Source organism: Melitaea cinxia, chromosome 13, assembly GCF_905220565.1.
Source record: "Melitaea cinxia chromosome 13, ilMelCinx1.1, whole genome shotgun sequence".
Lineage (NCBI taxonomy): Eukaryota > Metazoa > Arthropoda > Insecta > Lepidoptera > Nymphalidae > Melitaea > Melitaea cinxia.
In genome coordinates, this window is record NC_059406.1 from 11457100 (window position 1) to 11484727 (window position 27628).

Genomic DNA, 27628 nt, shown 5'->3' on the forward strand with positions numbered 1-27628 from the left:
TTTTGAATAATGACTTCACTTAGTATTAGTGGTTAGTATTAGTTGTGTATGCTGTGTGGTTACGGCAGTAAGAATATAGTCGTCCCCTCTCTTCCAGTGATTGTCGTAAGAGGCGAATAAGAGATAACACAGTTCCACTACCAATTAAAAAACCGACCGATGGCGGGATAACCATCCAACTGCTGGCTTTGAAATACACAGGCCAGAGACGGGTAGCAGCGTCTTCGGTGCTATAAAGCCAGCCCGGTGATCACAAATCCGCCTGCCCAGCGTGGTGACTATGGGCAAAATACGTGAGTTCACGCCATTTTTGGCGCGAACTTAAGGAAGCCTATGTCCAGCAGTGGACTGTATTAGGCTGAAATGATAAATGATGAATGATGATTAATTGTGTATTATGTGTGCTCCCGGACCCTTTGCATAGAAGGAAATCCTACTGCGGCCGTTTATTGTCAAGCGTTTATTTTATATTTATTCATTAGAAAAATGTACGTTGTTATGGGACATCTCAAATGATAGAAGTTAGCTATTCTTTACATCAATGGTTACATGACATATTGTGCTTTCATCGAGTAACAGTAGCTTAAAGTATACTAACAGTTCAATAGCGCAACAGAGCCATATTATCTGTGTAATTATTATTACAATAATAACTAATAGTTTTCGTTTATAAAACACTATAATGAGCTATGTTGTGTAGAGATTGAAAAATGCAGATAATTCTTATTTTTTTCTTTTCTATAAGTAATTTTAAATACATGGACACAGTTATAAAGAGTAATAAAAGTTGTTAAGTAAGCAACAACACAAAATCTTTGACATAAAAAGTCACATTAGCTTCGTAAATCCGATCGCGTGGAAATAGGGACATTATTTTTCGAATAATGAAATATTTCATTGTAATACCGTTTCGTTCTTACATTCCTATAAGAATATCTATACACAAAAAGCCCATTAAATAAATTAAATCCTTATAAATACTAAAAATCCAGTCAAAATATGACGTTAATGTATATAACAAAGGTTCATAAAATAACAAATCGATCATGATGTTTCTAACATTTACTTATTAAAGAAAATATAATTATATTTCAAATATGATTCTGCCAATGATTAATAAATTAAATTACAAAATTGCCGACATTTAGGTAATTCTTATAATTAGCTAATCTTATAAAACCATTTTATGAGACTACGTAACGCCTTTAACTTACAAATTTCAAAATTATTTTCATTTAACGTCTACAATGTATTAATAACTTCTTAGATACTCAACAACTATAAGTAACATTAATTCCTTCATTAATTGATAAACGATGAATATTTTGAGACTATCAGAATGATATTGATAAACACAAAATAATTCAATTCTTAAGACTATAATAGAAATTTAATCTTTCATTAGATTTAAACACTTCTTACTTAACTCTTACTGATTCGTAAATGAATAGTCTTATGAAATATGTAAGTATGAATAGCCTTATTCTGTCAATTTTTTTTATTATGATACATTTTTTTATATCCACAGAAGTGAATGAATGTATTTTATTCTATAGTAGAGTACGTACTAGTTAGTACGTATATTACTATAAGTCGTTTGAGCTCGACTGGATTAAATAACGTACTACAGCGTAAAGTAGCCGCTACTATTACTACGATTCATGTGATGTGTGAAAGAGGTAGACGACGGCAATGTTGACTTTTTTCTAGTTTACCCTTTACCACTTTAATCAATAAGATATTTGTGGCTACTCTATAATATTCGATATAGGTACGTATTAATACCATTGAAATTTTGTATATTTAATATTTTCTATATTTCTAGTTCACGACAATATTGATCGGTTTAAACTATAGTAATATCCCAAGACTGCAATAACCATTTGCACCGCTAGGTCATAACCGTTCTCTCTTGTTTACATAACGATAATATCTAAGTAGATTAGACTACGCCTCTGAGATCTTAAAGCGTTACTTTGATGTCAAGTTCCGTAAATATAATTCTAGAAAAGAAATAAAACGAAAATCTTATTACCGTTTATAAAACAGGCCGCTTAAAAGTTTTCTTGTGTCTTTAAAATCTATTTTCAACCGTCTGGGTCGTATTATTTCCCGTTTAAATAGAAAGTCTATATTTTGTCAAAGTACAATGCGCCAACCGTGAATCCGTGCACTTGTTTTATTGTTGATTTTGTTCGTGTGGATATTGTCCGTGTGAGTTTTAAAACTTAGAGTGAAGTTTAGCATACTTTATGAATTACAGATATTCTCTCAATTATATATATTTTTTATTATTTTATAATGGGTTATTAGTATATTGTTTAGTTCAAATGTATCGTTTTGGACATGTAGCGTTGGAAAATTTATATTTAAACCAGAGACACCCTTAACAACGTTTTTATTAAATTTGTATTTCTACTAGTTTATAACTAGTGGTCTACGCACATACTATCATTTCTTATACACACCAGATTCAATTTTTTGAGTAGCTCAAGATACCTGTAAAGATAAAACAAATTTATATTCATCATCATCATCACTTCAGCCTATCGCAGTATATTACAACGGTATAATTAATAATAATACTTAGTTCAGTGTAAATGTTTTTGTTTGCTTAACATTCAATCATACATATCAAATTTCACTGCTTATGGTAAATGTAGTCTGCGAATTCGTTTTTATTTTGTTTTATACTTAAATAGATTACTAAATATTTGCATGTTAAATATATTTTCTCTTTTCATATTCATTAAAATCGTTTTAGTTCAGTGATTGGAACACGTGCGACATATTAACGTATGACATAAATATTAATACAGGAGGCAACGCTCACGTTCCGTAACCAATTATTAATTTACTGTTACCTATAAAGTGGGCTTCTAAGCCCATATTTGTGTGGATTTTGTGGTTTATGATTAAATAAACCCTGATTATAGGGATCGAGATCTTGATTGGTGTAGTAATATAAATGATTTGTTTCTATACATTTTAGGTTGAAATTAATATTATATAAAACTACATGATTATTTGTATAAATCATAAAACGTTTTTAAATAAAATCTGGTTATTTATTTCCGTGATAATTTTAAGGTCATTTCTAAATTAGTTTTAAAAATTGATATAATTTATTAGTTTTAATTATATCATATTTTAATTTACACTGCAAACAGTGTTTACTATGAAGTTGACAAATTTTGTTGTGACGAGCTCACAGGTGGACGTGGGGCGCGGCGTTCGTATTGAGCGACGTCGCCGGCGCGCGCAGTGCCGCCGTAGACAGGGCCCCGGCCGGTTCAGTTACATGCTACCAACGGCCGGTCGAACCGCCACCGCGGTACCCGTAAACAACGCGCCCATGTGCTTGTGTTGTGAAGTGATTTGTTCTCACAAATGGATTTGTTCTACACATAACCCTCGTTAATTAGCCTCACATGATTTTAAAGTAATAATTACGGAAACATAAAAAAAACCTATATTTTATACATGCATAATTAAAACTCATGTCAGCCTTATCTTGTAACATGAATGATTTATAATAGACTTCGTCGTATATACTTATTATTCATTGATAATAATTAATGTAAATTGTATCTATGCCATCCGCGCGGATGCTACGCTCCGTAGCCACATGTATTCGTAGCACGTAGGAGACTCATTAAAACCATATGTTTAAAAGAAATTGTCACACGTATGATTATTTCAAAAATTAAAAGCATTTCAACTTTTAAAGTTTATTTGTAAAAAAATATATGAATTCATTATTAGTTACTTCCGACCCGATATAGAGCGGTGACTTTTATAATTATGGTTATTAGAATACTTTATTATTCATAAACAGCTTTTAATATAGGCTATTATCATCAATTTCATGATATCAATGTTTCTGTAAACTTTATACATATAGAAGATATATTTTATTTCAATGGGATTTAACTTTTTTATGTGTTATTTCATCTCCAAAATGAAACAAATATATTTTCTTCATTTTCGTTTTCTAAAACTCAAAATGATATTTTTTTTTACTCAAAAGTGAAGCAAGCACCGATTTGGAATATAAAGTCTACTGAGAAGAATCTGCAAGAAACTCACTCATTACTTACTTACTTACTCTCGTTTTCGAAATAGGATAGTTGGATTTATAATGTATATATATATCTAAAGAACTAAACTAAAAACATACAAACATAGTTTAAAAGAATTTTTAGCGGAACATTAAGGGATCAAAAGTTTAAATAAATCCTATGAATGATATCACTAAAGCCTGTTTTATAGCGCCTTTTCGAAATCATCGATGCGGCTAAAATGTTCTGATAAAAGTTTACGAAACTGTTGAATAATATCAACGTTTACAGATCGTTACTCTGCGTCACAGTAGGGATGTCGTTAGGATATGTTAGGACACTGTCTCACCAACTCAGCTTAAATTGAGAACACACCGTCGGATATATAAAATGTCACACGGGACATTTACGCTACACAAAGAAATACATCACGTATACCAATTGTGACTATTATTTTACTTTTGACGTGACAACGTCTAATAAATCGATGAACGCCGGCTACGTGCACGAAAAAGGATGACTCATTGTAGCGTTACGCCCAATGTAGCGTTTCGCTCATTGTATCGTTACGTTCATTGTCCCGTTACACCCACTGTACGCTTGCGCCGCATATTTCTCTCTTTCACTCGATTGGCCTATACGTCCGAGGAGATGTTTTGTTATGAAGTTGTCACGTTAAACTATCATTCGTAAATCAACTTTACAGACAACCAAATTTTTTTATTATTATTATTTTTTTTTTTGACAGAAACGTTAGACTACAGATATTATAATTATTAACTTTTCTCTATAGCTAAAAATACATATATAGAATATAGCAAAACATTCAAAAGCAAAAGAGTACAATAACGTCCTTTTCAAATAAATTGTACTAAAAAAAACTAATCAAGCTATGTAAACAAAATTGATACTATTATGATGACTCTAATATCTCGATCTTAGTCTACATCTCACGTAACGATAAATATGTATATCTAGACACATATACATAAACATGCTTTAGAAAGACATTACAACTTCTTTAACAGTTGAGTAAAAAATGATCAGAATAACATGAAAAAATATTTTTTCATTTCATCTAAGACCTATTTATCTGCTTACAGGTTATTAGATTCAATAACATTATACGACTGTTGCAAAGTCTGCATGAAAGAAATGGTTAGAGTTGTAGTATTGTTAAATCTGTAAGTAAAGTATCTTGGGGCTTACTGAAGCTATGACTTGATCTCTTGATGTCTGAAATAAAATATTATCGATAGACAAATATCTTTTCGTCTTGTTTTATTTCGCCGGAGTTTTGCTTTGTTTTTTTTTTTATGATATTTTGTTACACATTTTTTAAATACATTTTAATATTTACGTGAATTTCACTTATTATAATGAAACAATTTACACACAGGTTCCCCTCGTGACCACGGTTGCTGTAAAGTATCCGAAACGTCGGGTATCTAAAAAACTTATTATACCGCGATGAAATCTGAAAAAGTTTTTTTATTACAATATAAATTTTAAACTTATGTTTATTCAAATTAAATAGAAATTCATTTTTAATAACGTTGCGGGAAAGTAAAATATTAAACTAGAATTTAATTAATTCTGTTGCAGTAAATAAAAATTAAGTCACTTTCCTAATGTCTATCGGCCATTTTTAATAATCTATCTTTCTCTGGCTTTGCTTACTTACGTCAAAATTCTATCTCTAGTAAGCAAACTCAGAGAGAAGTAGAGTATTGAAACTAGCCGTACATCAACTAGAAAGAAAGAGAGAGAGAGAGAGAGAGAAAGGAAAGAGATAGATTATTGCAAATTACTTCTTTAACTTAGTAACTATAACAAAGTACATTGCATGAACAACTTTTACTTTATTCAACTAAAAAGCGAGGTGCAAAGACGAATATCTTACTATGAAATACTTGAATCACAGTGTTTCGAATTACAGTAATTACACAGAGATGCAATAATTTATGTTGACGGAACTCGACATTAAAAATGTTTTGTCCGTGTACTTTTAACAGCGTACCCTTTTCAAACCGTAAAATATTCATCACATTTGCTTGTAAAAAAAAATCAGTTGTTACGAAGGAATATGCTGTGGGTCGAGTAAAAACGTTGTATCAGCCGGGAAATGGGTGCTATAATTTCAACGTATTTCTGTTATTAAAACACGGATTTATATTTTGCATTCTTAATGAGAACGTTACCTACGTTATTATTATGTTAGTTTGTCCTATTTTTAGTACCTAATAAAGTCAGTTGTGACACATGTTTTTAATAACTGTGTCCCGTATTTGCTTTGTATCTTTATAAATTATTTTTAATCGTTACATTATTTCTTATTTTTTAATTTATAAAAACCACTCATATGTTACTAAAAGTTAACAAACTTATTGCTAATCTAATGCTTTGTCACACTTCATAACGACAGGTTCGTGAATAATACTAGTAAATAAATATACGTGTGACTTTATAAAATATTCTATATAAATATTATAACCATTATGTAACAAATTATCTAAAGCAATATCACGGTCGATTGGATATTAAAACGCAGAAACACTTTAGTCTTATGTAGCATTGACCTCGGTCTTAAGGAGATTAAATTGCCACTAACCGGGATATCAAGGGCTGGACGGAAGGGGGTGGACCTGCGAGTTGATTGATGATCGATAAGTTCGATACGATGTATTTAACTTCGACAGGAGAGCGGAAAATCTTGCTTTCCGAAGCGTATTTGATTGGTCTTTTTTGTTCGAAGCTTCTGTTACGTAAATGGGTTGTTTTATATATCACTCTCAACTCTACATAATGCTTTAATCAAATATACACATAAAATAATGCATTACTTTGTATTTGGGAGATACAGAGTTACTGCGTGTTCGGCTGGCTTAGAATCGTACATTCAAAACTAGGCTCGGACAAGTGCTCTCCTACTCGCGTATATATATTCATATATTCTATAAAAAATCATCAAATAACCTAATACTTTTTTTTTACTTTAATTACTCCTTACTGAATCCAGTATCTTTTTTAATCACGACCATCAAATAGATATTAAATATATGTTATTATTATTTTATTAGCATTAAATAAATATTATTTTGTTCTAGTGTATCCCAATATACTTTGAACACTTTGCCAAAACGTCATCAAATTATCGATCTGTATACATTTAATCTGATCTATACACAAAAATTAATAATTCTATTTTATTTACAAATAGGTACAAGTAAAAAGTGATTCGGGTTTAAAAGTATTGATTATCATTCATATATTATCTTTTGTGGACAGTTTACTAAGCTTTTAAGTGACTTAATAGGAGAACTTGTGAATCTAATTTTAATAATTCCAAAAGATTAAATAAAGTGAGGTTTAACAAAGTTATAATTTTTGTTACGCGTATTTTATAATTAAAAAACAACCCTGTTGTGCATAATTAAAATGTTTTAGTACGAAATGTCAACGAAGAAAGTACGCACGGGAGTTATTGAAACAAGATATTAAAAGGGTTCTCTTAATCCTTATAGCAAAATGGAATGAATTTCGTTTCTCTAAACCCTTTTATAATGTATATATTTAAAGTACAGTTCAGCTAAAACATGTAATTGAAATAATAAAAAATAAAATATACAATGACATTTAAACTTTCTAATAAGAGTTAACATTATGTTAGTTTATATTGTAAATTAAAAGTCACATACTGTGGTAAATTTTCTGTCTAAACAAGCATATCTCGAAGCCAGACGTATATACAACTCATTAAAAGTTCAATGATTCATATAACTATTTGAAAAAAAAAATCGTAGACTCAACGGAAACATCGCAATACAAATTTCGTTCGTATCCCAGATTGAGGTCAATGTAAAGCCTGAGTCACAACTTCGAAACTGTTAGCGACTACGCCTCATTAGTAAAAAAAAAACTCCGTTACCGCACATCTTACAATGCCTTCATGGCGACTTCCGAGAGTCGCTTTTCTTCAAAAGCACCTACCTCCGGGCGCCTGGTAACGAGAAACCTTTAGAATAACATCCAATATACAGATATCTGTCTTATTTCTAAGTTATAGAATGCAAAATACGTTTTCGATATCATGAAGCTAGCTGTTTCGAGAAATAATTTTATACTATTCTTTCATAATGGAGTTCCATTCAACCGGCGCTCCAGACTCTATTCTGCACCTGATGAAACAGCTGTAGAGTTTTAAAATGTTATAAAATAAAAGTAAAATTTGGCGAATTTAATAAAAAAATTTACATTGTATTTTCGATGTCCTTAGAAAATCAATTACATCATTATGAATCCGACGTATCACTGTTCAGTTCAATAATGACTTACATTTTACAACTTGACACGAATTTATGTTGACCTGACCTAACCTTAACGTTGACCCGAATATAATGTTTGTTCAGACGTTTTGGGTGACGAAAATAGGCGTAGCCGGTTCAGCTCGTTATGAATGTAAAGGGAATTTTAAATTAAAAAATCACTATTCAGACGAAGAACAGTGACAATTGGTAGGTATATATTGTACAGTTGTCTTGATAATAGAAATGAATCTCTTAGTTTTAATATAATGCTTATATCACTAAGACTTAAAAAGGTCTAACTAAAACTAAATGTATATGTATGTAGGTAGACACATAGGAGTAAACAAAGTTAAAATAGTTAAAGTTTCCGTAAATAATGCTCTTTCGATTAGAAAAATAAAATTTTCAAACATTTAACATAGCGAAAGTAACTTTGAGTGAGTATAAAATCTTAACAATCTCCTAAATAACAAATAAATAACTCACATGCATCGCATTGCATGAATCAGTTTTTATTTAATTGCGTACAAAATGTGCAAGAAATATATCTACATATATCTACGTAAAACATGCTAGGGTTTTTTCCAAACTATGTCTTAAATATAATTACTTTTTGTTTTGCTTCGTTAACTAAACAACAATGTTCTTAATTGCCATATTAACACGAAGTTATTATTGTGTGCTATAACAAATATTTAAAACTTTGTTTTTAACTAGGAATTTCCTATCAACTGTATGAACTTGAAGGTTCTTTTTTTGTTTTTTTGTTTTTTATTTCTCATCGAATCGACCTTTGTACTCGTAATATATACGCATAGGACTTACAGTTCATTATTTTACGACTTTCTCTCGAGGGCACTTTGTCAAAAAATTGTTATAAGTGAATAAAATATATCATAATTAAATATAAGTTACAAATAATTTTATGGCATGAAAAGCGTAAACCATGGCATGGCATTCGATATGCAAGAAATATAAAAAAATCAACCTTATCCAGACAAAACACGCTCGCACGCTCTCTCAGAGGGCGTTATTGGGTAACATAATACACAGAGTAAACAATACAATTTCCACCACACGTAAATCATGCTTTACATTATTACTGACGACATACTCACGATCATATCGTACCACTGTAGTTAATTTATGAAACTACCGCGCTGGAAAACAAGCTTTCAGATAACGGTCACGTGGGACAAAGGTTCGAAATCTTGAGACTATTGGTGATAATTTAAAATGAACTCTATTGTAACGATATTGAGTACAAATTTTCAAGTCAAGTCAACTTGATAGGCAAGCAACACTTACACGGTATTACGGTTAGCCGAATAAATTAATGGTTACGCGAAATTGAGTGTTACCTGTGTAATTTGTATTTCGTGCGTAATTGTTTTTGTGTTATTAAAATTAAGTAAATAAATTACAAACTATTTTTCTTTTCTTATTGTTTAAAAAATTGTGTAACTAAAATCTTGACACGTGCTTAGTAATTACATAATGAGGCAACTTTGACTCATAATAATATAACCGTTTTTCCCAACTGTAATTTTATCGTGAATCTTTTTCAATAAAATAATAACTTAATTTGTTCAAGTAAAATAAAAAGCTAAACGTGCTTTGTTTGTAATTCTGTCACTAAATATAATAATCAATAAGAGAGTTACACTAGCAACATTTAAAAATTTATTAAATGAAACTTTCTTGAAAATGAAAATGTGTTTCCTCAAATTTGATTTTAATAATTTAGTTTTATTTATGCATAATTTATTTTTTCATACTAATTCTAACGATAGACGTTTAATGAACAAAAGTATAGTACAGTTAAACAACATATAATCCATATTATATAATAACTAGCTGACCCCGCAAACGTTGTTTTGCCATATATGTTATTAATCCCTTAATCTCCCCCTCTCCCCTTTATAACTTAGAGGTATGAAAAACAGATGTTGTTCGATTCTCAGACCTATCCAATATGCACACAATATTTCATGAGAATCGGTCAAGCCGTTTCGGAGGAGTTTAACTACAAACACTGCGACACGAGAATTTTATATATTAGATAAGACAAAGTATTCGCAGACTCTTTATATGCAAAATTGATACAAAAACAACTTACACAGTTTGATAAGTAAAATCAGTAAATCAACAGAACTGATTTACAAAATGTAAAAATTCTAATTCAATTCCAACCACGCTGCAATACACTTTGCACAAAAGACAATCTATTTCAAAGACATCTCGACACTCTTTCATTTGGTCCCTTGTTCTTATTTTATTTATATTAGGATTTTGCTAAAGCTTAATCTCTTTGAGTGCCGGATGTTTTAGTTTACCTAAATTGAATTAAATGATTTCGTTTCATTGATAAGATTATTTATCAAAATACAAGTTATACTGAAGCCTATTCAACACTTAACGGGTCTCTTGTTACGTGTCTATTGATCTAAATTAAATGAATTAAATTACGATGTTTTCCTTAATAGAAAATTTCAAGATAAATCTTGAATACAAATTATATTCTTTGAATGTAGAGAGGATTTAATCCTGCATCATTTGATCAACGTAAGCTCTTTGTACGTTTTAAATATAAAGAAGTATACAATTTTAAACAGAAGTGAATATAACTTAGCAATATGATGTTAGGAAAATTAGTAACGTTAACATGTTTTTCATATGTGATATAACTTAGAGTGTTTTAAAAATAAAAATATTTTACATTATTATTACTGATATATAGGTCAGTCAGTCAGTTCAGCCTATTGTAGTCCACTGCTGGACATAGGCCTCCCGTTGGCGTTTGGTTCGATATGTAGTTACATATTACTATTTACTGTTATTGTTATATGATAACTAGCTGACTCGGCAAACATTATTTGCCGCTAAACTGGAATGGTGAAAATTTAGGGTTATGTGTATTTTTCAACGCCAAATAATAATAAAATAAAAAATTAATAATTTTACTAAAAATTTAAAAAAATATTAGGGGTGGGACTACCTTTAACATTAAGGGGGATGAAAAATAGATGTTGTTCGATTCTCAGACCTACCCAATATGCACACAAAATTTCATGAGAACCGGTCAAGCCGTTTCGGAGAAGTTTAACTACAAACATCGCGACACGAGAATTTTATATATTAGATTTAAATTAATGAAATTTCCTAACAAATCAGTAACTAAGAAATATGTATATTTAATAATGCAGTATTTTTTTGATATAGGGAACCAAATTGAGTAATTTTTTATAATTACTAAACGTATCAAAATATCAATAAATAGATGAAATATGTTTTCTATTATATACAAGAATTGACAATAATTTTTATATATATATTTATAGTTCATCGTTTATTAACCTTCTTGTTGACAGTTTAAGGGTTTAGTTAGCATAGTATACGTCAGCAAAGGGTTTTAAGGGTCGCACGATTCGGGGTTTCGATAATGATTTTAAAGGACAGTTCAAAGGGTAGGGATGGTTATTTGCATAGTATTTTCGTAAATATTTAAGGCTGTCATATATAGAATGAAATTTATATAATCTTTTTAAAGTCAAGCTTTTTATTTATTTATACAATGATTAAATATGTACTTAATTAAAAAATTACTTCAAATGCAACCGTTTGAATTTTTTTTTTGTATGTTTATCAAGAAGGATATATAAACAAATACCAAAATCTTGCACATAATATTAAGCATTGGGAAAAGTAGTATACATACTGTTACTACGGACTTCAAATCTTAATTTATGTTGTGATCTCGACTACATTGATCAATCTCCCTTGCGTCTTCTCCGATATGCGTGATATTGGTGACATTGTTTCCTACATTTCAGCACTATTGAATGAAATTAATTCTAAATAATGAATTTTAAAAATAGAAAATAGTTTGTGTCGGGTATTTAAATTGATAGAAAAGATCCTAAATAAGTTAAGCCCAATTTATTTCGCTTTAGAATTAGGAAAGTGTCAATGTATATCCTTTTGTTATATTTTTAAATATTTTATTTTGAAGTAATTATTTTCTTTCAGAGGGTCTTCCTTCAGTTTAAGTATATTAATGCAGAGTATGTAAAATATAGACAAACAATATTGCTAAGACGTACGTGTAATAAGTTAAATTTTTGTATGGTGGTTTTTGAGTAGCTTAAATGAATATGTAACTATTCCCGTGTAAAGAAGTACAGTCTCTAGCATTTTAATACAATTGTTTTTTTTTAACAAAATTCTATGCCATTGCTTATATTTGTATTAAAAGACAGGTTTTATTGATCGTAAGTTGTTCTCGTGTTACAAGTAGATACGCGTAGTACGCGTAGAACTAAGGCTGTCGTATCAACAACACGTGTCAAAGTTGTATAACGATTAATCGCTTCATGATCGAAAAGATAAAGCCGCACAGTTAAAGAAAATAACCTTTATATTTATGTAGCAATATATTAATGTATCCACATTTTACTGATTTGTATGCAGCTTGATTCGAAAATTTACAAACAACACGAGTGTGTCAGAGTTAATGAAAAGCAAAAATAATACAATGAGGGCGTAGCAAACACTGTACAGTTGCATACAATTTTAAATTCCGTTGTAAATAAAACTTTTAATTAGCGAAGTTGTCTTCAATTGAAATTTTAACTGCAAGTTAAAATTTCGGTCAAAAATGTTATAAGTAGAAATAATTGTATTCAATAAAAAGTTAATTAATGCGGGCTATCAAAAGCACCGGCTCTTGATTAAAAGAAGAATCGTCAAAATTCGTACACCCAGTGCAAAGTTATGCGGTATAATACAACGAAAGTCGACGAAAAAATAGACAAGTCAATACTTTTTTTATAGATATTGTCCATATTAGATATAGACACTATCTGACCTCCTCCTTTTTTGGAATTCGGTTAAAAAACCAGTAATGTGAGCTTAGATTCAAATTCGGGAACGTTTTAAATCGATTCATGTGATTCTATTAACAATTATGTTGCATTTCAGTAGTAGTTCAGTATAGCAAGTTATTATAAAATACAGTTGTCTTTTAATTATCATTATCATCATCATCACATCAGCCTATCGCAGTCCGTTGTTTGACATAGGCCTCCACAAGTTGACGCTAAAAATGACGTGAACTCATGTGTTGTGTCTATAGTCACCACGCTGGGCCGGCGGGTTGGTTGGTGCGGGCTGGCTTTGTCGCACCGAACACGCTGGTCTTCAACCTGTGTATTTCAAAGCCAGCAGTTGGATTGTTATCCCGCCATCGTTCGGCTTTTTAAGTTCCAAGGTGGTAATGGAACTGTGTTATCCCTTAGTCGCCTCTTGCGACACCCAAGGGAATGCTATATATTCTTTACAACCGAAGCCACACAGCGAATACCATGTAAAATTTAAATTAAATTCAAACTTTTTTGACATTTATACAATAAATGTGAATGAGGTATAAGATCACAATCGTGAACAAAAATGTCTAAAGAAAATAAGGGTTTCATTAAAAAAAGGTAGAAGGTTGGTCTCAGTCGTTTCGCGTGAAATGAGTGTGAAAACGTTCAAACGGAACTGAATGGAATGGGAGACCCATGTTATGTGTTCGTTGACGTTCAAGTTATTCCTTTATAGTCGTTAGTGTTTAGAGTCAGCGGAGATGATCGTTATGCTCGTATATATTGTACATTTAGATTATATATTTTTTTCTTTATAAAACCTAATGAAGTGAGCTTGAGATCGCGAGTTCCGCGCACTTGAGTTCAAGTGCTCAATTCTCCATTATTTCGCAGTATAAATTTTTTTATACACATTGAACCACGACAAAATTTTTACTAATAAGTTCCTTACTTTCGTATAATCTTTTCTTTTTAAAAGATTATATAGGTACATTTGACGATTTTCAATGATTATATGTAAAATTTTAAAAATTTCCACTGGATTTTTGGGGTAATGTCACATCGAAAATAGTTTTAAATTTTAAGAGGAATTTATTTATGATTACTAACTTTCAAAAAAACAGTTATATCTAAAATGTGCAATGAAATATTTCTTACATGTCTAATAATATTTTTTATTAGAAAATTCTTGACTGTAGACGCTGGTTGAGCTCTCGTCGTTTAACCGAAAAAACTCATTTCTTTTGTCCATAGTCCGGTATTAACCTAGAACGTTTGCATAGTAAACAATGCCCCGTTGAACTTTGACAAAGTTAACAAATAAATAAAACAGTCAAACACCGCCTACTGTAAGCTCGGCTAATTCCCGTAAAATCCGCTAATAAATACGACCTTTGTAAACTATGCCAAGAGTCTGTGTGTAAAATTTAATCAAATCTTGTGTTTGAGTTTGCTCCTGCCAACGTCCATTAGACACATTAAAATGTACTTTTAAACAACTTCAAAGAAAAGAAGTTCTCAATTCGATTGTATTTTTAAGTGTGTATTGCATATTCATAACTTTTTACTGAATTCACCGACTTTTTTTTCTAAGGTGGTATTTGTCGTGTATTGTGTGTGCCATTAAAATTTGAGCGAGATCTAGTAACTAGTGTCTGAGTACCTAATAATGTGTAGTTGACATTAATTGTATAAAATATAAATTGAAGTCTGTTTTTTTTCGTCCGCGACCAAACACAATTATTTTTAATTTTAGAACAAACACAATTATTTCTGTACAAAAAGAAAGGTTACTGATAAAAAACAACAAGATTTAAATGCAAAGGAAACGCTAACTGAAAATTGAAGTGATTTCTGTAATAAAATCGAGCTGTTTGTATGAGGAATTCCTCAGTCCAATATGACGTCGCTGAGGCGTGATATTTACGTATCGCATCCCATATCAGGCTGTGATTGGACCGTCGCGAGCCGGGGTTGCACTTTACACGAGAACGACGCGACATTCAATTTTCTCCGCTTATTGTTATTGTGCGAACGCGTTGTTCCTTGTTTTTGAGTCAAATCTTCGTTTCCTTTAAATATATAATGAAAAATTTTACGAAGAATTTTTTTTTTGATTAATTTCATTTATTTATTTGAAGAATGTTTTGTTTGATCTGATTGATTGATTTGATTTGTATCATAGCAACAGTTAAATTAAATGGAAAGTTAAACATTAATATGTATTTAAACTTATTGATGTAAGCTCTAAGGAGGATATATGTATTTACAATTATTGTCGACTCAACCTACAACCCTTACGACAGCCTACAGCCATCAAAGGATTGATTTCCGTCAAAACATTATCTCAATAGAAATAAATAGCAAATGTTTTCAAATTAAATAACTATTTAGAACTTATAGTGTATTATATCTAAATAATAAATTCTGAGAAGCTTAAAAATTACCCTTCAGTTATAATTTACATGTAATAATTAAAAAGTAGGTCATGTTGTTATTAATGTTTAACAACACAAGGTTTACTATAAAAATAACATGTACATATTTCACTAAAATGTTTTAATTGTTTCGAAATCGATATTTTCCAAGTATATCGTGTGCGTGTAAAATCACTTTACCTAAGTGTTCGTGTCACGTCCGCAACGTATTTCAATGGTGCCGTATCGTAAAAACTTAATAGGGAGTAACCAAGCTTGCTTGCTGAGAATTATTTGTTAAGTAAGTAATTAATGAAACTTTAGCTTATATAATATTTATTTATGTAACGCTTTATTGCACATTTAGATTAACATTAAAGAAAATAATAATAATTAAGTTGAAAAAATGTATTGGAGGTCTTATCACAAATAATAATCTCTTAGAAACAATTTCTGTCAATAGAGAAAACATTGATAACATGACATGACTCAACTAGGTATACCGGATGACCGAAATGACTTAGCATCTTAGCTAATAAAAACAGTTAAGTGTGAAAATTAAATATTTAAACGAAACACATGTACTCGTATATAAAGCAAATTAAACTCATATAACCTAAAAATATATACAAAAAATGAACACATACTATTATTATGTATATGATTGTAATGGATTGAAATAATTTCTCTAAATAGTCGATAATTTTTAATGAAAATAATCGGTTAAAACCGGTTTGTTTATTAAACTAGAGTTTCTATAATAATTTGCAATTGAATATGAACTAATTTTTATAAGCAAAACTACTACTGACTTATACTTAAGAAATTGTTAACAAAACAGTTAACCGCAAAAAAATGATATATAAAAAATGATAATATATGCGCGTATAGGCTATACAATTAGCTATACTTTATAAAGCTGTAGCTAAAAAATTTACAAAAAATCTAACTTTTTAAAAAGTTTTTTGAACAAAAACACAAAGGTCACGACATTGGGTGAGACGTCAAACGGGTTTATTAAACCGCAACTTCGAAACAGTTCAGTCTTCACGGTTTGAAACATCTGGTCCCGAATTTGAACGGTTGCCAACAGCTGCATTTTCTTTCTCCGCTACCCTACTATAATGATCTGTAGTCCATTTGTACACTGATGTGGCGGAACTTGGCAAGCTTTATCTATACAAAATGTTAAGATTGGTGCCTTATCGCTAGCTGAGTTATTGTTACTGTAACTTTTTTCCTATCAATTTTATTTTTGTTATATTAAGTGTTTCGATATGGTATTTGATTTTTTAAATCTCAATGCAAATAATTTTTATGTCCAAAACAAAATGTGGCTACTTTTATTTGTGTTGAAAAGGTTATAACTTATGCCTAAACAAAACATTTTTAGTTATTTAACACCTTTGAAATAGTTCTAGGTATTTAAGTGTTTTTCTCGATATTTTGTTTAGTTTATTCGTTTACTTATCAACCTTTTTCTGTCGATTCCCTATTTAATAGCTGAAACAATATGGTAATATGTACGATTACGTAACTTTTAAGACAATAATTTAATTATTATATTTATTTACTTTTTACTTATTGGAACGAAGTTCCTTACGGCAGGCTTGACATTTGGCTGGGCGACCGAACTGAAAAAAATGTGATACTAAAACCGTAAGAAAAATATATAACGGAAGCGACGTAATATCAGTCACACGACTGTATAATATGACGTTTGTAAAACTAAAATATTACTAGTAAACTTTTTTTTTAAATTATTTATGTAATTTTATACTGTCGGCAAAAATAAATAAAGACATATGTTTTTTTTATTTCACTTAATAGTTTGAATTATAATAATTATTATTATTTTATTTGATTTGGATATAAATACAGATTTTAATTTGTTTTATCAGAAAGGATAACAATTATACATTGAATTTTAATCATTCATTTGCATACAAAATTAACTCCGTGTTTTCATTCGAGTTGGTTAAGAAACTTTTTTATATTTACAAAAAAATGTTTTTATTCATTTAAATTCTTCATTGTACAATAAATACACTAATACAAGTGTGAATAAAGGCTGGCTTAACGCTAATGCATTTTCTACCAGCCAACCTTGGTATGTGCAGAAAGTATAGTGTGTAGGTGTACAGTAAAAAAATAAAAGTAAAACAAATAATAAAATATAACATTACATATCATAACAATACTAATAATATACTATAATACAATATAGCGTAACATAATGTAATGGATTATATAATACAATAATATATAATAATAAAATATATACATAATATAATACAGTAAAATATAACAAAATATAATATAATATAATGTAATGAAATATTTATAAAAAGTGATAAAATAATATGACGTAACTCCATTACACATAGTGATATTATTTTTATATTATGACTAAGTCTGTTTTGTAGTATTCTTTTTTCTTATCTTCAACACTAGCAGATTTCTTATAAACATACAAACAAACTAGCTGACCCCGCAAATGTTGTTTTGCCATATATGTTATTAACCCCCTTAATCTCCTCTCCCTTATAACTTAGCGGTATGAAAAATAGATGATAAAAATAGATGATAGCCGATTCTCAGACCTGTCCGATATGCACATAAAATTTCATACAAATCGGTCCAGCCGTTTCGGAGGAGTATTGTAACTAACACACGAGAATTTTATATTTAAGATGACACAAAAAATATTTTTGTTCGATTTATTCATTTCTTGTTGTGGTTGTTAGGAATTTATTTTGAAATTAATGGAGCGATCAACACATAATTCAAACATTCACGACAGTATCCATAACTTTACCCGTCTCACGCGGGGTAAAAATAACGAAAATCGTTTTTAAAGAAAATGTCCTCATAAATTTTCTTATTCCAACTTTTTAACCACAAATAATAACTATATTAATTTTGTTACAATAATCAATTTATTTGGAAAATTTGTTGCAACGTTTTCAAATTTAACTTCATATGGAAATAGAATAAATTCATATTCTCAATCTATTATAAAATTTCTAATTCTTTTAGTTATGTTTTATTTTTGCTTAAGTTCTTACATATTGCCATATCGACGGGTGCAAAGTAAAAAAAGTTAACTACAATTTTGAGATTTATTTTTATTGCAGTAACTAACTAAAAACTTTATATTTTACAACATGGCAAAATAAAAAATACAAATATCACCTCATTTCTTGTACTTTTGTCAAGTAAAAGAAGACAACTACTGCTGTTTTGTAAAATTACACGACGTACATGCGTTCAACCTGGCCGCTTTTACGCAGTCCGCACGGGGGGTGCACGTTCATTCCTATTGTGTCATCAGTCAGATGTCATGTGCTTCGCCGGCCGGCAACAATGTTTGTTTGTTTTGGTTTTTTACGTATTAAGGTTTGTTTGAAAGTGTTATCATAATAATAAACAATTTGAATAGATCACAATAGACATGGAAAGGCGTTTTTGGAAATTTTTGGAATTGGAAAAGTCATACTTATAAATAAATGAAACATCTTTATTAAACCCAGATTTATTAATTCCTATGTAGAAACGACCAAGTGGTAGTTAACTCAGTTGTCATATTTTTAAGCACAATGTAGAGGCAGACAACTGCAATATCTCGTAAATTAAACATAATTAGATGAAATGAAATATACAATTGTTTGTCTTTCGATAAAATAAAGCAGTGATAAAAATTTCAACAAATTTGGTTTGAAATTGACAAAATGGGAGCACTTTTTCCTATTTTGCGCTCTCCTGAAAAGTTGCTGTTTTGTATATAACTCTTTTTACTTTGCACCCGTCGATATTATGATATCATCAACAGTTACGTATATTCCGATACATTATTTATAGATTAAGGACTGATTGATTGTATATTTTTATTAAAACATAATTTAAATTCAAAGTTTATTACAATTTTAGACTTATATCAAACTACTAAATACAAACGTAGTCTACTTATAGTACCGTAAATAGATGTGACATCTAAAATTGGCTACGAAATAAGCAGTTGGCGTTCATGTTAATATAGCGCTTCTAAAACGAATACCTACCTAATTCATATGCTTTTATATCATATTAGGTAACCCCTACATTTATCAAATAATGTCTTAGAAATTATATCAATTGATTTTTACTAAGCATATACCATTATAACATTATTATATTATACCACTAGCTGTGCTCGCGTCTTCGTCCGTGTGGAATAGTGACTTAACATGTTCAACGTGATTCTTTAAATTGGCATAACTTTTTATTTGTGAACTGATTGACATGAAACAAACACTAAACGCTAAGGAAAGTTTAAGTGTGAAAATTGCATCTATATCGTCTATGTATATGCGTGTACAAATGCACAGACAAACAATTCTGACAATCATTGTTTTGGGTGCTATTCACGTTGACAAAAGTTCCAATAATATTTTTTCTCGTATAAGTAAAATATAGAGACAGCGACCTGTTATATTTTTATTATATTATATATTGATTATGAGGAATGAAAACATACAAAATGTTCCCTTTTCAAATATCACATTTTGACATATGGGCATAAATGTCCAATACACTTTCTTTACTTTTAAGTTGCTGTGATCACTGCGCAATAATAATTTTATAGTATTTAATTAAATTTTGATTTTATTTAAAGAAAATTCTAGTTATATCGAACGTCTAAGTGAAATGTCATTATATTACTTAGTAATAAAAGTTTCTTTGTAAGTAGACTACAAATCCAATTAGTGTTGAGTAAAAGTTCCAGTGGGTTTTGGCCAATCTCCAGCCATTTCAATCGGATATTACTATTCCAGAAACTTTATACCCCAGTTCATTGCCACTAATTTAGTTTGGTGTCGTGAGAGGCAAGACAATTATTAAGGGACACTTTGCATCGCTCGTAAAAGATCTATCTATATATTCAGACATTGATACACTAAACTTAATCCATTCCTTTTGGAATAACGGTACCAATAAATCTTGTCAAATTACTTCTAAAATATTCCTTATATATATGTATACTAACAACCCCGGTTTTGCACGGGTGCATTGCTGTTACTAAATATAAAATATAAAATAAATATTTCCAATAAAAGCGCAAAAAAATGTGTTTATTTACGACATCACATTAGAAACCTCTAAAACAATCAGTGTTCTCTACTATATTATGCATGTATTATGCATGTATTATACATATAAACTTTTCTCTGGAATTACTCTATTTACGAAAGAAAACCGCATCAAAATCCATTGCATAGTTTTAAATATCTAAGCATACAGACAGCGGGAAGCGACTTTGCTTAATACAATATTAATGCAAATTTTTTAAGTCATTTGTTATTATATACAAAATAGAAACAAGGCTATGGAAATTCTTGCTTTACTTATACGACCATTTTGTGTGAATTATTTAAAGCGAATCTCATTGTTAGCAAATATAGGAATGGGAACACTTTACTACTAGATAATTGTTTATAAAGTATTAATAGAATTGTTTAGAACTAAAAGTTAAAAATTAGTTAGTTAATAAATATTTTGATGGTATGTACATTGAAGGTAGGAATGTATAGTCAATTTATTTTATAAGTTTTGAAAGACACAACATTCTGAGCAAAAATTATACACTCTTTAAGTATTATAATAAACTAAAAATTCATTACTTTATCTTAAATACCAATATTATATTTGATATTTAAATTTCAGGAAAATATGAATATGTTATCGATATATCTAAAATAAATTAATATACTATATACAATATTTAAATCATTCATGTTAATATTATCTTAACCCTACACATTAAGTGAAGCGGTGGTTGAGCCTGGTCACCCATCCCAATCAAACCCATCCCCTCCAGCCAGGTAACGCCTTCCACCTCTGAGATCTACTTACTCACGTGGAATCTCTTACGAACCGCTTAGCTGCCTTGTTCAGAAACATGTTAACTATTTTAAATAAGTTATTAATAACCTTTATTTTAAAAGAATAAAAATCTATTAACATGGTGATAAAATATCGTTTTATATATTTAGTTAACATCTTTCAATGAGGTTTTCATGTCATCCTATACTGGCTTGCGCATAAATTTGTTTATGAGCAAATCAGTGTTATCCTACTATTTTACTAATTTCTAAACTTCTCTATTTCAGGAAAGTGATTTACAGTTTTCAATATTAAAAATAAATTATAGTTTTGATGAAAGATAAATTAATTTATTTCCGTCTACGTACAAAGTATACATAAAGTGTTAAAACATTTTAATAGTTATAAAAGTGAACTAAAATTGACAATATGTGTTAAAATATTAGTGATAAAATGATATCAAAGAGAACTGACTGTTACAAGGAACTGTTTTGTTTTAAAAGTGATAAAAGTAAAACGATATGGGATGAGTCATTGTGAGAGATGTTATGTCCAACCCGCTGTCGACACAGAAGATGATGCACGAAATTCACGACAATGCTGGAGCAGGTGCAAGCGACGTGATGGAGGAAAACGAGGGAGGTGGGAGTGGGGATGCCGAGGTCGATATGGACGATATCGGTTCCCTTACACTACCTCCCGATCTTCCCCCATATTCAGGCGATTATATAATCAGTGACTACATGGAACGCCTCGGAACACGTCTCAACATCTTAGAAACTGAACTAAAGTATGCGTGGCGGGCACTTGATCTACTTAGTCAAGAATACGTAAGGATGTGGGATCGATTAGAGAGGCTAGAGTCATTACTAGCTGATCAACAGGGTGTAATATCAACTCTTCTTGATTTCTATGCTTGTCGTACTGTAACATCCAGGGACCCTATGTCTAGGTTAGAAGTAATCAGAGAGATATTGGGGAATGGTACAGTAGAAGATGGAATCGAAGAAGGCTTAGATATAGGACGGAGTGCTGTATTGATTGATACACAGGAAGAAGCAATGGAATCAAATGAGGCCTTTTATAGAAGTTTAAATCAGGCTTACAGGGACGATCTAGTATGTGATGAAACTTCAAGACCATCTTCGCAATTGGATATGATTTGGGAAGCTCCAGAAGAAACCGATATAGAAATTATACCTACAACTTCAAGACAAGTTTACAGTTCCAGTGATTATAAAAATTACTGTGGATTACAGGGCGGGCCCGGTATAAGTGAAAGAGATATTGTACATCTCTCTACTTTAAGTACAATAGATCAAATTACAATAGATAAATTACATGAATTAGATAGGCTGACAACTCAATTACACAAAGATTCGAGAGAGTTAAAAGACTTGAAAAATAGACTTCTTAGTCCAGAAACAAAAATAACAGCGAGACACGACAGAGACATTGAAGCCAAAGCACTAGTTGAAGATGGGAATATAATAAATGAACAATTAAAGAATATCTACACGGGTGGAGATAACTGGGGTATAAATGACATGATGAAAAGTTTTGACGATTTTATTTTAACAATACCTAAAGAAAATACTATTAGAGATAAATCTCCTTCAAAACTATCGCTTTCTGAACATACAGTAACAGAAAGAGCACTAGATTATTTACCATCAACTTTATCTCCTCGACGAAAATATGTACATGAAAGAACAACAACAGAGCCATACACAACTGTAACGGGGCGTTTAGCATATAGTTCAGCAGTAGCTAACGCTGAAATAGCAGCTAAGTCATCAAAATCACCTAGTGCTATATCGAGAGAGAGATTTGATTACTCGACGCCATATCAAGCACCTGATACGAGACAAAATTATTTTTCCACAAAAAGTACAACTCAAACTTTAAACGAAATATATAAGACATCTACTGAACAAAATTCCCCTTTATCTGTTCATGAAATATATAGCGATCCTATAGAAAGTAGGTTAGAAATGAATTTTGAAGAAAATAGATTACGTAAATCGTCGCCCAGTCCGCCACCACCTGCACCCCCTAACGGAGCTGAACATTTTTCTTCAATTGAAAATAATAATGAGTTATTATCAGCTCACTCTACTATGCTATCTGCAGGTACCACAGTTCCAGCAGATAGTATGCGACTAAGTCCTCGATCACCCAAGTCTCCAAAAACTTCTCCGAAACATTTAAAAAGAGATAGTACAAATATAGTAACAGCAAAATCGGACTCTGGACTCTCTTCCATGAGTGGTTGGTCTAGTTTAGAGAAAAGTCCTGGGTCACCTAAAACGGCTAGAAGTGGTCATCCTGTGCACGATAGTCACCGAATTAGAATTTCTTCTCCCCATTCAGTTCAAAAAATGAACTTTGAATTAGATTCTAAACCATATTTAGAAACACTTGTGGATTCATATCAATATGAAGATAAAAATATTAAAAGAGATTATAACTTACGAAAAAGTGACAGCTTTAAAGACACTACTATAGATTTAAATAGGTTACAGGAAAAAATGGATACTAGTTTTTTAAAAAGTGATATTCCATATTCAATATCTAATGAAAATACAATTAATAATGTAGACTATTATTATCAAAATGAAGCACCTTCAATATATTCTGTTGCTGGGAATAGACAACCAATTTTTACTACAGTTTATAGTACACCAAGGGGAATGCTATCAGAAGATAGACATTTTTCCGAGTTATTAGATAGCAATGAAATTACGGAGCCGGTTCCTAACCAAATGATTGATTCGTATCCACCTGAACCTAGTTATCATGCCCAAACAGTCGTTATGTCAGCTTCAAATATAAATAAAAAAGTTCTTACAAGAGCTAATACAATGGGTTCTAATGACGTACATTTTCATCAAAACGGATATAAAGCAACCAATCACAGACAAGGATTTCCAACGGGAAATCTTACTGATGCACTTTCATATTACCCAACGTCTACTCGATATGATTCACCTAAACGAGTCCCTTTAGATGATCGAATATCTTGGCAAGGCAATAAATCACCTACTAGTTCGATGGAAACATCTAGTTTGAAATCACATTCCTTGAATATAACAGAACGAAAGCAATTTCAAAATCAGTTACAACAAGAGTATTTTAAGCAACAACAATATGATCAACGAAATGGGAATGTAATAAATGATGCTCAAGGCTATGATAAGCAAGCAATAGACCATACTGTAACAAGAAAAGAACAGTATGTCGATTCCACTGGTATTTTGGTTTCAGAATCTGGATATCTATCTATTTCTTCTAACTTAAAGGGGAAAACACATGACAAGCAATCGAAAAAACCAAAACGGGCGTCATCATTGAAATCTGCCATGTCTTCCATGACTCATTGGCTCCCAGATTTGCATTTACCAAAGAAACATCGATCTCACTCTTTGCCTTCTGGAGTAGATACAGTAGAACAAACACAACAAGAAAAAACATTAAAAGAAAGAATATTGTCGGCTCAAAGACGTAAGAAAAAATATCATTTAGTTGCATCGATGTCCGGCCTGTTGCAAAAAGCTCGAAGAAAACAACAAGCTAGTCATCAATCGCTATCTGATCCTGAAACGTCAGAAACTGAGTGGTCTGGTGGACGTTCGAGTGCTCAATCAGAAGATTCTGATAGTGTATTTTCCGATTCTACACACGAAGGAAATGTATTTGCGAAAGTACCCGTAAAACCTAAACAAAGAAAAGCTAATCACCATGAAATAGTTGAGCATCAACAAATGATACAAGAGCTACAAAAACAAGGGCTGAATTTTCGTGAAGACGATGAGGGAGAGTGTATAAGGGAAGAAAACGACAAATATCAAAGCAAAGCGATACCTCGAGACAAAAGTGATGACATTGATTTTCACTTCGCTCGTGTCAGTCAAATGAATCAAGGCAATATTAGTGAGTTAGAAAAACTTGATATCGATACAGATATATCAAATATAGATCCTTTTGAGGAGGAATCAAAAGATGATAATCGTTCACCAGCTTCACTCTTTGCAACTGTTGGTGATGTAAAAAAAGCTGCTGCCTCTATAGATGAACCTGAAAATAATGCACCATATAATGGCAGCTCCCAAGAGTTCGCAGTTTCACGAGCTTTGGGAAAATATCGACTACGGAAATCTTCTTCCGTTTCTGATGATCAAATATCAGATACATCTCCGCCAAAAGTTGAATCAAATATGCCTGAAGGATCAGTAAATGTACCACATCAAAAAGTTAGAAGACCGTCTAAAACGAGTCCACCTGAAATTATTAGTAGTTCAGCTCCAGAAGAATCATTAGTATTTTCAGAACGAAGTCCATCTGTTCAAAGTGCTCGAAGCATTCCTAATAAATTTCAACCACGACAACAGCAAAGCTTGGATATACCCAACAAACATGATGAGGACGACAGCAAAAGTACTCATTCATGGAGAAGTGGTTCGAGAGTATCTTCTAGACGTCAAAGTACTGAGGATAGTATAGATTCGGAAGACGAGTGGTATTGCTATGAATTAAGGAAATTAGAGGAAATGGAACACCAGTCACACTTAGAAGCAGAAAGAGAAAAAACTTTGGAAGAAGAACCTGAAGTTGAAGAAGAATTAACAAATGAACCACATGAAGATTTGAAAGAAAAAATGTCTCTGGTATTTAGGGAATTAAAATTAAAAACAGCATCTATTAAAGTCAAGTGTGATGAACCACCTGCAGAAGAGACTTGGAAAGAAGTAACAACATTTCCAACTATAGACGAAAAAGTTAAAGACGATATATCACCAGAAAAAGAATCTGACGATGATAAATCGTACGCGGACTCCGGATCAGGTGAAACGTCTGGACCTGACAGTCCAGTCCAAAGTGGAGACGAATTTGATGAGGAATATGATATGCCACAACCACGTCAGGAGCCTACTCCAGCAAAAGCATCGCCACCACAACAAGAAGCTTCTGTTGGCAGTAAATGGAAGCTACTCAAAGCTTTAAAAGATCGTAAAGCCGAAGAGAAAACAACGGAAACGCCTGTAGCAACAACTCCGTCAACCGAAAAGGATAAAGTTAGCGCTGGTGTAAGTTACCTCATGCAAAAATTTCACGAAATTAGAGTTAAAAGCTAAGCTCTTAGTGTTTAAGGTAGTTCTGTTAATGAAACCATATTACATCTAATAAAGAAATGTTATAAATTAGGTAATAAGGTGGTTGGCAGAAAATTTAATCAATTGCTTAAATGTGTATACACTTATATTAGACATAAATTAAAATTTATACAGTAAAGTTAAAGAATAAGATAAAACAATAAATCGCTAAATTTATTTAACAGTTCAAGCATTTACAAGAGATGTTTTTTCACAATATTTAAGATGCATGAAACAAAAATTAAAAACTAGAACCAAGAATGCAAAGGTTGTGAACTTCATTTTTAATACAACAAATTTAACGCAATGAATAGACAGTGTAACGTTATATACCCTTTGTGTATTTACTTAGAAAATACATATGCTGTTCAAAAAAAAAAAAAAAAAACAATGTTCCTGCCAATATTAGTGTGTTATGTGTGTTATGATGTTCAGGACGAATCTTCCGTAATTGTGAAAAAATTTTGATCAACTGTATACTTTATACTTTAATAACGTACATATTTATACATACTATTATTGTGTATATTATATTTACTCTGAATATGCTATTATGCTGGATATAATTAAAGCAATAATTAGGTTCTATCTGCGCAATCGGTACTGAGGACTTTCTATTACATACCTACGTACATTAATTATTATTCTTACTAGAATTTTATAAAAGCTTTAGTAATACTTAACTTGAAAATATTTGTACAACAACTCATTACTATACATTGCTTATAATAATTGTATAACGTGTATATGATACTCTTTGTATCTTTATGAAAAGTACGTAGTCAGTATTAGAAATATGTTAACTGATTAGTGTTTATTAGTTGGATTAGTGCCAAGCGCTAATTCTTAGACTTGTAAAAAAATATACGTCTTCATTTATTATTATTTATTAGCTCATAATAAAAGATGCTTAATTATTATGGTACAAAATTTTCACCGTCATATCATATCATATCACAAAGA

The 27628-nt window shown here is 30.9% G+C and overlaps 1 protein-coding gene across 1 annotated transcript in view; it reads left to right on the forward strand.

Annotated features, from left to right (window-relative positions):
- The first annotated feature begins 22060 nt into the window (after positions 1–22060).
- Positions 22061–27628, forward strand: part of LOC123659147 (protein unc-13 homolog A) — a 55130-nt gene continuing 49562 nt past the window's right edge. Inside the window, exon 1 of the mRNA XM_045594402.1 lies at positions 22061–26599. Within this exon, the coding sequence (XP_045450358.1) occupies positions 22061–26599 (4539 nt within the window). The remainder of the gene's footprint in view (positions 26600–27628) is intronic.